Source organism: Aquarana catesbeiana, linkage group LG10, assembly GCF_042186555.1.
Source record: "Aquarana catesbeiana isolate 2022-GZ linkage group LG10, ASM4218655v1, whole genome shotgun sequence".
Lineage (NCBI taxonomy): Eukaryota > Metazoa > Chordata > Amphibia > Anura > Ranidae > Aquarana > Aquarana catesbeiana.
Window position 1 is genome coordinate 158,317,002 of NC_133333.1, and position 13,470 is coordinate 158,330,471.

The window sequence follows — 13,470 nt, forward strand, 5'->3', positions numbered from 1 at the left end:
GCTTCAGAACTATTTTTTAGAGTGGAGATTGGTGCGTTTTTTTTACTGCGATTTTATTTATTTTTTGGTGCAACGCATTCCTGAAATGCAAGGAAATGCACAGATGTGAATGGAGCCTCATTGTTCTTGTGTTATCGCACCAATTTTACTTTCAGGCCTCATTCATGTCCAGCATAGTGGGAGCGCACATTTTGTCTTGTTTTTCCTGTGACACTGATAGGGCAGCCTGTTGATTTCAATTGGCTGCACTACATGTGGTTAATGGGACATCTTGGTGTTTTGTGGGTTGTGTGTTTTACTGTGCGTTTTTGCAGCATTTGCCCCTCGTTTTTTCATATGGCAAAATGTGTGTTTGCTTCTGTGTTTGGTGTGCAATTAATGGCACTGAAAGCGCAACTAGTTATTTTAGGTGCATAAAGGTGGCCATATACTATACAATCTGATTGTATATTGTGTATTTAGTGAGAAGGGTGATCACTGATTAAACGCATTTCATTTAAAAAAAACGTTCACCTGGGAATGAAAGTGTAGATGACGCAGGGTGGGTGCTAATGAGGTCAGCTGGTCAACTCCTTCCTGTGTCATGACCTAAAGTCTAATCGGGAGGAAGACATTACTAATGGAAACGTAGATTAGGACAAGAGAAGTAAGTGTCTGTGGATTTAATGGAAAGCTTGCAAAAGTACATGAATGCTATATTTGGTGCAAGGGGAAACTGTAATTTAGGAAAAAAAGTGTACAAAGGTGAACTTACCATTTAAACATGTGCAAAAATGGCTCTGGCTGTAAAAGGGCATGTTACACGTTCTACCCGTAAGCTTTGTTAGTTGAAAAAAAACTGGCTCCTAACTTTTTTAGCTGGCTCTTGGATTCAAAGCAAATTTGTCAAGCCCTGATTTGGATGCACTGACTGCGTTTAACTTCTTGCTGACCGCCCCACGTCCATTTACTGCGGGGAGGCAGCTGCACTGCTCAAAGTCACGTACCGTTCCCGCTGTGGTGAGACACAGCAGGTGCCAATCAGTCGTTGCTCGACTCCATTACTAGAAAAATTAAATAAAAATTCTGAAAAAATATCCCATAGTTTGTAGATGCTATACCTTTTGTGCAAACCAATCAATATACAGTTATGATTTGATTTGATTTTTTTTTTTTTTATTGGATATGTTTTATAGCAGAAAGTAACAACAAAAAACACAGGGGTGATCAAATTCCATTAAAAGAAATCTATATTTGTGGGGAAAAGGACATCCGTTTTATTTGGGCACAGGGAGCAATTGTCAGTTAAAGTAACGAAATGCCGTACCATAAAAAAATGGCCTGGTCATGAAGGGGGGGGGGGGTGTAAACTTTCCAGAGGGCAAGTGATTAAAGCAAAATTAAGCTTAAAGCAGAACCGGTCTTTAAAAATCCTAAAACTGGTTCCTCCTGTAATTGAAGTAGGGTGTGGCCCTATTCCCGACCGTCCCAGTCACCCCCCCCCCCCCCCCACTTTCCTCTGTTCTGGACTCTAGCAGGGACACCTCCATGACCTTACCATAGTCATGTCATGTTGAGAACTGCTGAACTAACATTGTTACAGGACTGAGTTAACTGACTGCTTTATATATTATGGTGGACAATCCAATAAAAGGTGCAAGGCACAGAAACACTGTATCATGCTCTCCTGTACTGGGATTTATTTAATCTACAATCTTTCACTGATATGATGGTTTTAGGGTGCTCTCCTAAACAGATAGGGAAGCCTGATAAGGGTTCAAACCCTGTCTTGCTCCATCCAGAAGAGAGAAATTCTGTTTTGGCCATTTCTTTTCTACAAAGGTTATCTTGCAAATGTATGTTCTTTCATTGATTTTTTTTTTTTTTCGTTACTACAGCCTAGATAAGCCCTTGGACACTTCCAGTCCTGAGCAAGGCACCAAGACTCATCTACACTCACTGAACCGGCTGAGTTCTGGGCAATTAAATCACAAGCGGAGGAACAGAGAGAAAGAGGTAAGCTTGTGTACAATATGACTGTCAAAAAGCAAGGCTACTTATGACTAATGCCCTTGTAAAAAATGACTTGTCGCTGTTACAAATACAGTAGCAAATTTATATCTCAAGACTGGCCAGTAAGTCTTTTTTCATTTGATTTAAAAACATTTAAACTCTTAATACATGGTCCACCCTTGATGCGGGATCCATAAAACATTATGGTTTTCCTAAAGAGAGCATAGCAGAAAATGCCTTTGGAAGACTCCTCTGATTGGAAAGTATGTAGGTTAGGTTCTTCCAAGCTTGTGCTATTGAACTTCTTAACCAGGCAATTCTTTTCAAGGCAGTTAAGAACGTACATGTGATAAATCTTTGTAGACCTAGCAAAAGGAGAGAATAGGGGGAACACTAGCCCCTCTAGATGCCTGGAAACCCAGTTTATTTTGTTTCTGATCAGGTGTACAAAATGCATTTCGGGATATAAATTGAAACCCAACTCTGGCCAACAGGGAAGGACTAGAGCCTCTGCCAGGTTTTTATTGTCATCCATATCCCTATTGGGGAGATACTTCACTGGGGCCACAGACCAAATAAAAGCACATTTTTTAGTGGAGTGGGGAAGGGTTAGAATCTCTGACAATGTTTTAATGCGGTCTGTGCCTCTGTCCAGGTGACACCCACACCGCACATTACTTGTGCAGGCATCACAGGAACAGAACGTTGGAGAACAATTCCCCAATGAGCTCACAAACAGAAAAAGTGAGTCATGTAGTCATTTTAATCCTTGCCCACTCTATTCTCCACAACCAAAAATTCTGCTGGGGCAAAGGAGAAGTACAGCTAAAGCTTGTTTAACTCCCCTTCTGTGAATCACAGTAGTGCAGTACCTGCCCCCAACCCAACCCCCCCCCCCCCCCCCCCGAGTGCCCCCAGAGCGCCCCCAGAGCAAGCCATTAGCTAAGGGGGAAACTAGTGCAGGCTCCATCCCGCCCCCTGCTCGATTCTCACTGGCTGTGATGGACAGCAGTGGGGGCCAATGGCTCCCGCTACTTCCTCTATCTCCAGTGAGGAGAGAGATAGTTGCTGCTTTCGGGCACACAGAGCTGGATCAAGATCGGGGCTCAGGAAAGTATATGGGGAGAGCTGCACTACCTTAATGCACAGAATGCATTAAGGGGAAAAAAAACTACTACTAAAACTACTACTTATTTAGAACCACTTTAAATATGGTTTAGTAATAATTCAGTTTTTTTAAGATATGATTTATAACCTAAAATATTAGTTCCGGCAGAGAAGGAGGTAAAGATAAAATATTTGTGACCCGGGCAAAGCAGGGGTTTGACTGTTTCCCTCCATTCCAGAGGAATGTCGATGCACGGATAGCATGTTGCTTTGGCACATTTAAAATGTGTCGGCTTTACAAAATGTGCGCACAAATTACAAAGGCAGGTGGTGTCAGACATCGAGGAATGTTTCTGAAGGTGTGGATACATTTATGCTGTGTGTAGGAGACTTCAGTCTACCTAGATTTGCAGAACCTATTGTAATTTATAGGGCTGAAGAATCCCTGAGGGTTCTCTGAATGGCATTCAATGTCTATATCGTAGCAACTACCTTGGACAGATCGTAATGTTTTACATATGATAAAAAGCTATGTACTCTGCATCACATAGGATTACACTGTCAAAATCAATTTCTTTGTGTTGGGAATATATAATGCATGAATAAATACAGCTTCTTTTGGCCAGCCCAAACCTCACGTGGGGCCTAAATATTCCTCCATGACGGATTACAGATATGGTTCACTTAGTGTTATTGGCACTTTGACTTAAGGGAAACCTGTAGTGATGGAAACAAAGATGCTGCCATTACTGTCATACTTCTAAGAGAATGCTAGTTGCCTTTTAGATGTTAGGCTCTCACAAGCAGGTCCCTCCTAATCCTCTTGTATTGAATTTTATTGTAACTGTACTGTCTCCTTTCACTTTGTAAAGCACTGCACAAGCAGTTGGCACAATAGAAATCTTGTAGTGTAATAGTTGCCTGGCTGTCTGAGAATCGCCTGGAACAGAAGCATGCAGATTAGAAGTCAGAGTTGAGCTTTAACACCGGATGTGTGCTTTACTCAGATTAGTGTCTCAAAAGACTGAAGCTGCTAGATCAGCATGACAAGCAGGCAGTTAGCATTTTCAGGATGCGAGGTCAGAAATGGCAGCCTTAAGGTTCTCTCAGTACACATATTATATATATTTTATTTTTTTTGCAGAAAGCTATGGCTTGTTTATACCGTTTTGCCGCTGTTTAATAGATGCCCCCACCCCATTCTATCAGGGCCCCAGGGACACTGTGTCCTGGATCTCCTTTGACTTGGTGCAGGGGAGGCATCAGGGGTCCAAAGTTGTGGTTTCATGTGTGGGGGGGGGCACATAAATTTGAGCATTGACATATTTCATAATTATTTACTTGACCTAACTTTGATAGTAGTGTTAGTACTGTATTCTCGTTGATCTTAAAAAGGTGGCTTTCTTTTTAATTTTATACACCACAAAGTAAAGTTGTGAATACGGTCTCACAAGATTGTAAAGGAAAAGTTGAGGCCCCAGAAGATGGCCTGAACATATGTTTCATTTATCACTTAATATCTTTAGCATCTGTGAGTTGTTTTTGGCTGTTTTTGAAGAAGTCATATTTCCAGGGCCTCTTCTGTCAATTTATATTTTTTGTTCCTTCCTTGGGTTGAACAAGGTCACCTTTTTGGTACATGTGACTGTGATGAATATAGGTAATGTGCAGATCTCAAATTATTTTTATCCCTCAAACATTGTTGGCCTTTGGCCATAGAAGAGAAAAAAGGTGTATATAAAGAAAACATTTTTTTCCAGTTTAACTAGTGATGGCTTTAAACTCACCAGTATTACTTTAAAGCAGAACTCCGGGCAAAAACTTATTTTCATAGTTTTAATTCTGCTTTCCTACCTTTCTAGACTATGTAATCCATCTTCTGATTTGCCTCTGTAGTTTGAGAAACAGCCTGTGCGTTTTTTAAATAGGGTTGATTCCCTGTGGTTTTTCTCTGTGGTTTCCTGTTTGCAAAACCAGTGTCTGCTATGCCTTGCATTCCACTGGTCATGCATGTCACATCCCTCCTGTAGTTTAGTTCAGCCACCACTTCCTGCTCCCTGCAGTGGATGGACCAGCAAGTCTGAGATACCCGGTCTGAACCCCTGAACCCCCTCCTCCCATCACAAGCCCAGTTGGAGCTGAAAAGTTCCCTCAAGCCATTTAACCCCATACATGCCAGGGAATCTCACAGGCAGGCAGGGGGTAGCGACCTCACTAATGACATTAAGAAGGCACTGTGACAGCCCAGACTTCAGAGATCAGTATTAAGTATGCCGATCACGAGTCAGACTTAACCCCATAGCTGCTGGGGAGTGAGTGTCATTTACTTGGCATGATCTCATTCAACATGTACAGGTCTAGTGTACCCTCCCACATTCACTGCAATTCCCAAAGTGTGATGGGAAGTGTCGTTTCATTATAGTGTAGAGAGAGGGGAGTGGGTATGATGCAATCCCTGGTGTAACACCTTCTCATTGGCAGAATAGATGCTGCATTTTTTTAATTTAAAGAGATGACTTCCTGAAAATTAAATTAGACTTTTCTCTTCAATGGTGAGGAATTTCACAAATATATTAACTTTTTAGTGTTTTGTGTAGGGGGGTGTACTAATGAGGGATTTTTTTTTGCTGATCACGGAGTCCTGCTGTAAATATATATATAAAAATATATATATATATATATATATATATATATATATATATATATATATATATATATATATATATATATACATACATACATACATACATACATACATACATACATACATACATACACCTGTCCTCCAACTTGTCCTGATTTTTATTACTCTCCTTGTCATTCTCTTTGATATTATAGCTATTAAATGTACTTTTAATCCTCTCTGGGTCTCATAGTCCCCAGCGCTGGTGCTGTGTCTCTGCCCCGTGTCTCCATGAGAAGGCAAAAAATGCAATTTGCAGCCCTGTTTTTACTAAGAACGGATATATCAAAACTTGGGGGATGCAGGTGAGATTGAAGTAAACCTTTCACTTTGTTTATTCAGGGAAATGGTGCTCATCAAGAAAGCCTGTTGGTTTGCCCTGAATAGGAAGAGTAACAAATTTACTTTAAATCTATATCCAGAGTTAAGAGATCTATTGGATCTTCATATATACAGCCTTCATCGCTGAGCTGTGGGAATGCCTGACATATGTGGTTGGTGTGAAATGTTCAGCATAAATCTGCCATAAAAGAACACTCGGGCAACAGCATCTCAACACTCTTTCAGAGCAGAGGATCTTGGTACAGAAAAAATCAGTATACAAGCAAAGAGTGACCTCCTTTTTTTTTTTTTTTTTTTTTTTTTTTTGTATGCAAAGTTACATTGGTCCAGGCTGGACCCAGGTAAGTATACATATTTCATACCTGCGGGACCACCATAGAAGTGAGGCATCACTGTAGTAGTCAGCTTTACTACAGTGATTGTGGTGGTCACTCACTCCATGACCACTATTCTTCCTTTTTTTTTTTTTTAAAATGGGTGTTCTCTGATTGGATGAGGTGGGGATTGTGATGTCACCACCCTGCCCCTCTGCTTCCACATCGTTTAATCAAGAAATGCCTTGTATTTATTTAAAAAAATACAACATTTTCTGTGAATGGCAGCTATGCCAAGCGAGTAGCCGCCTGTGCTCACTACAAAGGACTGCAGCTCGGCGCGGGTCCCAGAAGACCACTGTGATCGCTGTAGTAGCACTGAAAGCTAGCGTGATTTAATACCTAGAGCTCTTCATTGATCTTTGTGGTGAAAATGAATGTGTCACAGCTAAGGGAAAATGTACGCCTTGGCACGAAGGACTTAAAAGAAACTGATTTTTTTGCATACAATTATATGATTATAAATTCTATTTTTAATTCATTTGTAAATGTCTTCCTTCAAAATGAGAAAAACAGTGCAATTAATAACCCATAAAACATCAAACAGGACCATGCTCTGAAAGGTTTGAGATTTCCTTGTTATTTCAGACCCCTTTTAAAAAACAATTTGTTTAGCCTTTTTACACATGGGATCAATCATTATGTATATAGTCAGTGATGTTTTAGCAGTAGGTGATCAACATGTTTTGTTTTTTTTCTTTCAAAATCATAGGCCTCCTATGCCATTTGCAACACCAAACAAATGATCTGATGACAAAAAAGAAAAGCCCCAAAAAACTGGTGAAGTAGTTATCTGCTTAAAGATCATCCTTGCATGCACTAAAACATTTACCCCTGGAGGGCCACATACTGCATCTACCTGTTTTCCATCACAGCAATTATGTATAGGCGATCTTTAATGGCCCATTCGCATCTGGCTTTGCAGTGCACACATGTAAACCTGCTGTATTTTTCATATTAACGTGCTACGTTAAGACAGTCCTTTGTTTTATGGGCTGCCAACACACAGCAACAGACCTTCTTTTTTTTTTTTTTCTTTTCTTTTCTTTTTTTTTTTCTATGAAGCAAAGCACCACAAAGCATATTGTGGTGTGTTGCAGTGAGGATTTGTCTGTGCTTCACTTGACTTTCCAATTCATCTCTATAGAACCTGTGCACATATGCTTGCACAGTCTGGTACAACAATTGCGAAGGAAGCAAGAAGTAAACACTGCGGGGGGGGGGGGGGGGGGTTGTTTAGGACAGTGGTTCTCAACCTCGGTCCTCCAAGTACATGCCGACATTCGGCCCATGTTTATGGCAGTCCAGCCAACAGAAGCCGGTTGTTCGGCCAGCTTCTGTTGAAGGCTCATGGCCGAAAAAGGTCTGCCGGTCAGCGCTCTCAATGGCTGAGAGCACTGAAGCACTGACCAGATGCTCTGGCGGGGGGAACGTCCCCCTGTCAGAACACAATAGCACAACGGGAGACTGCTGGACTAACATTGGATTTTTAGTACAGTGTCTCCCACTAGAGCTGTCCAAGCCTAGTGGTGTGTACTAGGCTTTAGAACCATCAAGACAATGAAGATGCAGCCGGGTGCAGTAGATGAATGGTAGGAAGATGATTAGAGCCAATTTATGGATAGGCTGACTCCCCAAAGTTTGTATTTTTATATTTTACCGGAATGTACTTTTTAAACTCATTCCCCTTTGGCAATTGGCAGCACAATAAAGTTGTTCCACAGAAATAATCACAGAGGCGTGATGCAATCTCCAATTACTTTTTTTTTAGAACATTTTTTTTTTTTTAATTCATGGCAATCAAAAAGGATTTTATGTTTCAATCAAAAAGGTCTCTTAATCATTGCTACAATTACAAGTTGTATTATTTTTTGGAAATACAATATTCTTTTGATTTTTTTTTTTTTTTCTTTTTGATTTCCAAGTAAAGATTAAATTTAATTGCGATTGGATGCCATGTTTGCCTGCTGAATTTTCGTTTACTGGGAAAAGTGTCTGTATTACGTATAGCAACCTACAAGACTCTAGCAGTAATTGTTTTTAACCCATCTGCAAATTAGCTTTAACAAAAACGCAGCTCTGTCACCTTCCTCTCTGTAAAGCTAACCTATCACTTATGAATAAACACCAGTTTTTTTTTTAAAGCAAGTTGTAAGAGTGTAGGCATTGTTTTGCTATTGTCTAAAAAGCAGCAGATTATGGATTTGGAGCCTTTTTTAGAGTCAAATATATTTTTATTAAGTTTGCAAGGTTATACAATTCCATTCAACATTTGGCAAAACGTTTTATATAGCAAATAGCATGGTAAAGGTCAGTTCGCCTGCGCAACAAACTATAAATATAAAACAGCATAGTATATAGAAATGGATAAGTATTAGTTTGGCATAATTTCGATACCATGAATAATAAAGTAACCATGTTACAGAACAACTAAAAATAGTTAGTTTCCACGTCTGCTACATATATCATAAGAGGAAGGGGAAGAAGAGGATGGTGAAAGAAGAGGAGAGAGGGTAGGGAACAGGTAAGGATGGAGGGGTCAAGTCAAGCGGGCAGGCCTTGGGGCAACACACTGGGAGTTCTGAGTAGAGTTTGCTGAGTTAGGTGGCTTTAGCAGGTTTTTAAGGGCATTTGAGGTGGAGTAATCAATCCAAATTAGCCATAAAGTTTTGAATTTTTCATAAGTGTCATTGTCTAGGGCGATCATCTCCTCCATTCGCATGATATCGTTAATAATGGAGACCCAAGAGGACAACGGTGGAGTGGTAGTGGATTTCCAGTAGAGTGGTATGAGTTGCCTAGCTGCTGAGAGAAAAAAGCGGAGCAGGGTTAGTTTCTGAGAGGGTATCGAGCCTGGTAGCATGGACAGCAGCGCCACTTCAGGCGTGGGTGCCGTAGGCCTATCGTAGAGGCTACTGTATATGGCAAAGACCTGTGACCATAATGGCTGGATGGCATTGCAGTTCCACCATATATGGAGATAACTTCCCTCTAAATCTCCACATCTCCAACAAGCCGTGGTAGTAGATGGAAAAATTTTGTGTAGCGATTGGGGGTCCCTGTACCATCTTGCCAGAAGTTTAAAATTTTTCTCTTGTATGTGGCAAGAGATTGAGGACTTGTGTGTGTGAAGTGAAACGACTTTTGCCAGTCATCCAGTGAGAGATCTCTGCCCAGGTCCGCGGCCCATCTATTCGTGTAAGGTGGAAGCTGGTCGTGAGTCAGTGAGTGTAACAGTTTGTAAATGGTGGATAGTAAATGTTTAGGCGTTTCCGAGAGAGAACACAGCTGCTCGTAGTCAGTTAGAGGTCTATGAGTGTGGGTGGAAGAAAACAGGTCAGAGCAAAAGGAGGAAATACGTAGGGCTGTAAGCCAATTACCTCTGTCTCTTGGAAGAGCAGGCATGCCCGTAGTCAGGTGTATGAATGAGTTAGCTGTAGGCCAGGCATCCCGTGAATATGGGCCCACTGAGTTGGAGCCCATGCCCTGAGGGAGATCTGGGTGATCAAAGATTGGAGTAAGGGGTGAGGGGTCAGTGGTTAGTAGTGTTAATAGTCCCTTTCTGTACCACAGGTATAGTGCTGCAGTCGTTAATGGAGGAATTAGCTAAGGTGGACAGTTTTCGACCATATCCCCAGAGCAGAGCTCGAAGGTCAGAAGTGGAGAGGTCCTGCTCTATGGCAGTGGATGCCTTGGGGAATGGGCGAGGGAACCACTCGAGGATCCTAGAGGACTGCAGCCCTGTGGTACATTTCAAAGTCCGGGAGGCCAACAAGGCATGTCGAATACGAGACATCCCCTGTTGCCAGACAAAACGTATAGACATAGATCGTAGAGGGGTAAAGAACCGTTGAGGGATGAGTATCGGAATCGTCTGGAAAACGTATAGTAATTTAGGGAGTGTATCCATCTTTAATGTATTGATGCGGCCGAACCAGGGTAGTGGCGTCTGATTCCACGTGTCTAATTCTTTCCGGATACGGGATAGGAGAGGAGGGTAGTTGAGGTTATAAAGGTCGGCTAAGTTGGATGGGATGGTTACCCCAAGGTAGGAGATGCCCCTTGTTCCCCATTGGAATGGGAAGTTAGCCCGTAGTTGTGCGAGGGTAGGGGGAGTTAAGGAAATGTTAAGGGCTTCTGTCTTAGACATGTTGAGCTTAAAATTACTTAGATCTCCAAATCTGCGGAACTCTTGCATTAAGGAGGGTAGTGAGGTATGGGGTTGTTGAGTGTAGACAAGGAGATCATCTGCATAAAATGAGAGTTTAACTTCAGATGATGGCGTCGGTATTCCCATGATGTTATTGTTTTGCCTAATGGCCGTAGCTAAGTGCTCCATCACTAGAACGAAAAGCAAGGGAAACAAAGGACAGCCCTGCCTAGTTCCGTTGGATATCACAAATGAGGTGGATGAGGAGCCATTGACCAGCACAGAGGCTGTGGGATGAGAATAAAGCGCCATCACCTTGAATATAAATGAGGGACCGAGTCCAATCTGTTCTGGAGAGACGTAGAAACTGCCAATTGACCCGGTCAAACGCCTTCTCAGCGTCGAAAGAAAGGATGCAGGCCTTCAGGTTGTGTTTACGGATGTAGGAAATCGGGTGGATCATTTTTGTGGTATTGTCCCTGGCCTCCCTACCAGGGACAAAGCCCACTTGATCTCTATATATAATGGAGGGTAAAAGGGGTGAAAGACAATTGGCTAGGATCTTGGCAAAGAGTTTAACGTCCACATTAAGGAGGGAAATGGGCCTATAACTAGTACATTGAGAGGGGTCTTTTCTGGGTTTAGGTATGACTGAGATGGTGGCAGAAAGGAGGGATTTGGAGAGAGGCTGATCATCATCTAGATAGTTGAACGCCGCCGCGAGAAGTGGGGCTAATGAGTGGGCAAATAATTTGTAGAATCTGGGTGAGAAGCCATCAGGCCCTGGGCATTTTCCAGATTTCAATCCTTTAATGGCTAATAGAAAGTCCGAAGACGTCAGGACTTCCTCTAGGGCTGTGGAAGTGGGGGGGTCTATTCGTGGGAGGGCCGTTTCCAATATGTAATTTTCCATGTCAGGGAGTTGTGAGTTGTCGTGGAGACTGTTGTGGTTGCGTGGGGAGGTTGTACAATTGAGAATAATAGTGTTGAAAAGCATCCGCAATGCCCCTAGGAGTTCTGATCTTTTGTTGGCTTGTGTTGCAAATGAACGGTATGGGGCGTCGGGGAGGACAGGGGTGCAAGATCTTAGCTAGGTGTTGTCCGCACTTATTAGCTAGCATGTAGTGACGATTTCGTCCCTTGTCTCTAGCTATAAGGGTGTTTGTGTCTAAGATACGAAGTAAGTCTCTGCGGGAGTTGGAGAGATCCACGAAGGTACTGTGTGCAAGGTCTTTCTTATGTGTAATTTCTAAGGTGTGGATAGAAGATAATAGTTTGACGATGTCGGCCGATCTAGCTTTCTTTAATCGTGCGCCATGTTGGATGAAAATTCCCCTTAACACACATTTCAGGGCTTCCCATTTGGTAAGGGGGTTGGTGTCATCTGAGCGGTGATCTTGAACAAAGTTTCGGATCGCCTGCTCAATGTCTGTCACACAGAGGCTGTCTTTTAGTAAGTTGTCATTTAAACGCCAGGAGAATGTTTTGTGTGCTTTAGGTGGGTGGGCTAAGCTTAAATGGGCGGGGGCGTGATCTGACCAGAGGATGTTACCAAGGGACGCTTGTATAGGGACATCAAGTAGGGATTGGAACACTAGAAAATAATCGATGCGACTATATGAGTTAAGGGCGACCGAATAGCAGCTGTAGTCTCTCTCGAATGGGTGTTGAACCCGCCAGACATCCACTAGTTGGGCAGAGTGTAGGAGTGATTTTATATGTGTAAGGGTGGAATGTGAAATAGCAGACTTACCCGAGGAGGTGTCCACGGCTGGCGAGAGGGTCACGTTGAGGTCTCCTCCTAGTTGGAGCCTTTTTTAGAATAAACTTTGTAATATGAAAATCACAGGCTAGAAGCTCCAAATGCTACAAACCATTATTAAAACTGGTCACACCCAAACTATAGTTAAATTGTTATAGTAAAAGAAGTATGGCCAAAGCTTTCTGACCATACTTCTCTTCTGGTTAACAGGAGTGCACTTACTTGAGCTCACCCGTGACCCAGAATCAGCCGACAGCCGGCTAAAGTCTGCTGTAGGCTCATGTCACAGAGGCACTCAAGGCTTCAGAAGGATCCTGACCATATTGTCAGGATCCACCCAGAGCCCTGATTGACAGCTGGCTCCAGCTCTCAGTGCAAAGTTGATAGCCAAAGCCAGCTGGTCCTGGTCCTCCAGAGAGTGCCGGAGAGGAAGAGCAGAGAGTGGTGACAGTCACTGCTCTCTGCTCAGAGGTGACCAAGAACTGAGCAATCAGCAGTTATGTGTCGCTCACTTCTCAGGCTTAGAGCCATCATGGAACAGCTGAAGCATTGTAGCCATTCTGCAGCATAGAGGGGAGTATGTATACTTGTTTTTTTTATTTACCCAAAACTTCTACTAGCAAATTGTTACAAGTCTTTTCTTTATATAATGCAAGGTGTATAATGTATCCATATGCCTCTTTTTGTTTATGGCAGCTTAGAATTGCATTTTCCGTCAAAATATACCTACCCTAAAGTGTTACTAAACCCAGGACCCTGCATTTAATATATCTGGTGTCCCACAGTACACAGAACATGGAAATGCCATCATTGTAGCAAAAATAAACTTCTACATACCTTTTCTCATCAAGAGTATATAGCAGTCTTGTGACTTCTATCAGTGCCTGGTTAAAGCTTATAGGAGGAGTTTTCATACCCCTGACTCTTTGTCTGGACAGTGCTGATTGGCCATGTGCTGATCACATGCACTCTTCCAAAAAAAAAAAAAACTCTCTATACACACCAAACTGAGCATGTGCAGCCTGACTCCAGTAACTTATCTTATCCGGACATGTTTTGG

At 42.3% G+C, this 13,470-nt stretch overlaps 1 protein-coding gene across 1 annotated transcript in view; it reads left to right on the forward strand.

The window, feature by feature from the left end:
* Nucleotides 1-13,470, forward strand: part of KIF18B (kinesin family member 18B) — a 127,419-nt gene that overhangs the window by 81,778 nt on the left and 32,171 nt on the right. The window contains exon 10 of the mRNA XM_073602822.1: nucleotides 1,878-1,995. Coding sequence (XP_073458923.1) covers nucleotides 1,878-1,995 — 118 coding nt within the window. The remainder of the gene's footprint in view (nucleotides 1-1,877; nucleotides 1,996-13,470) is intronic.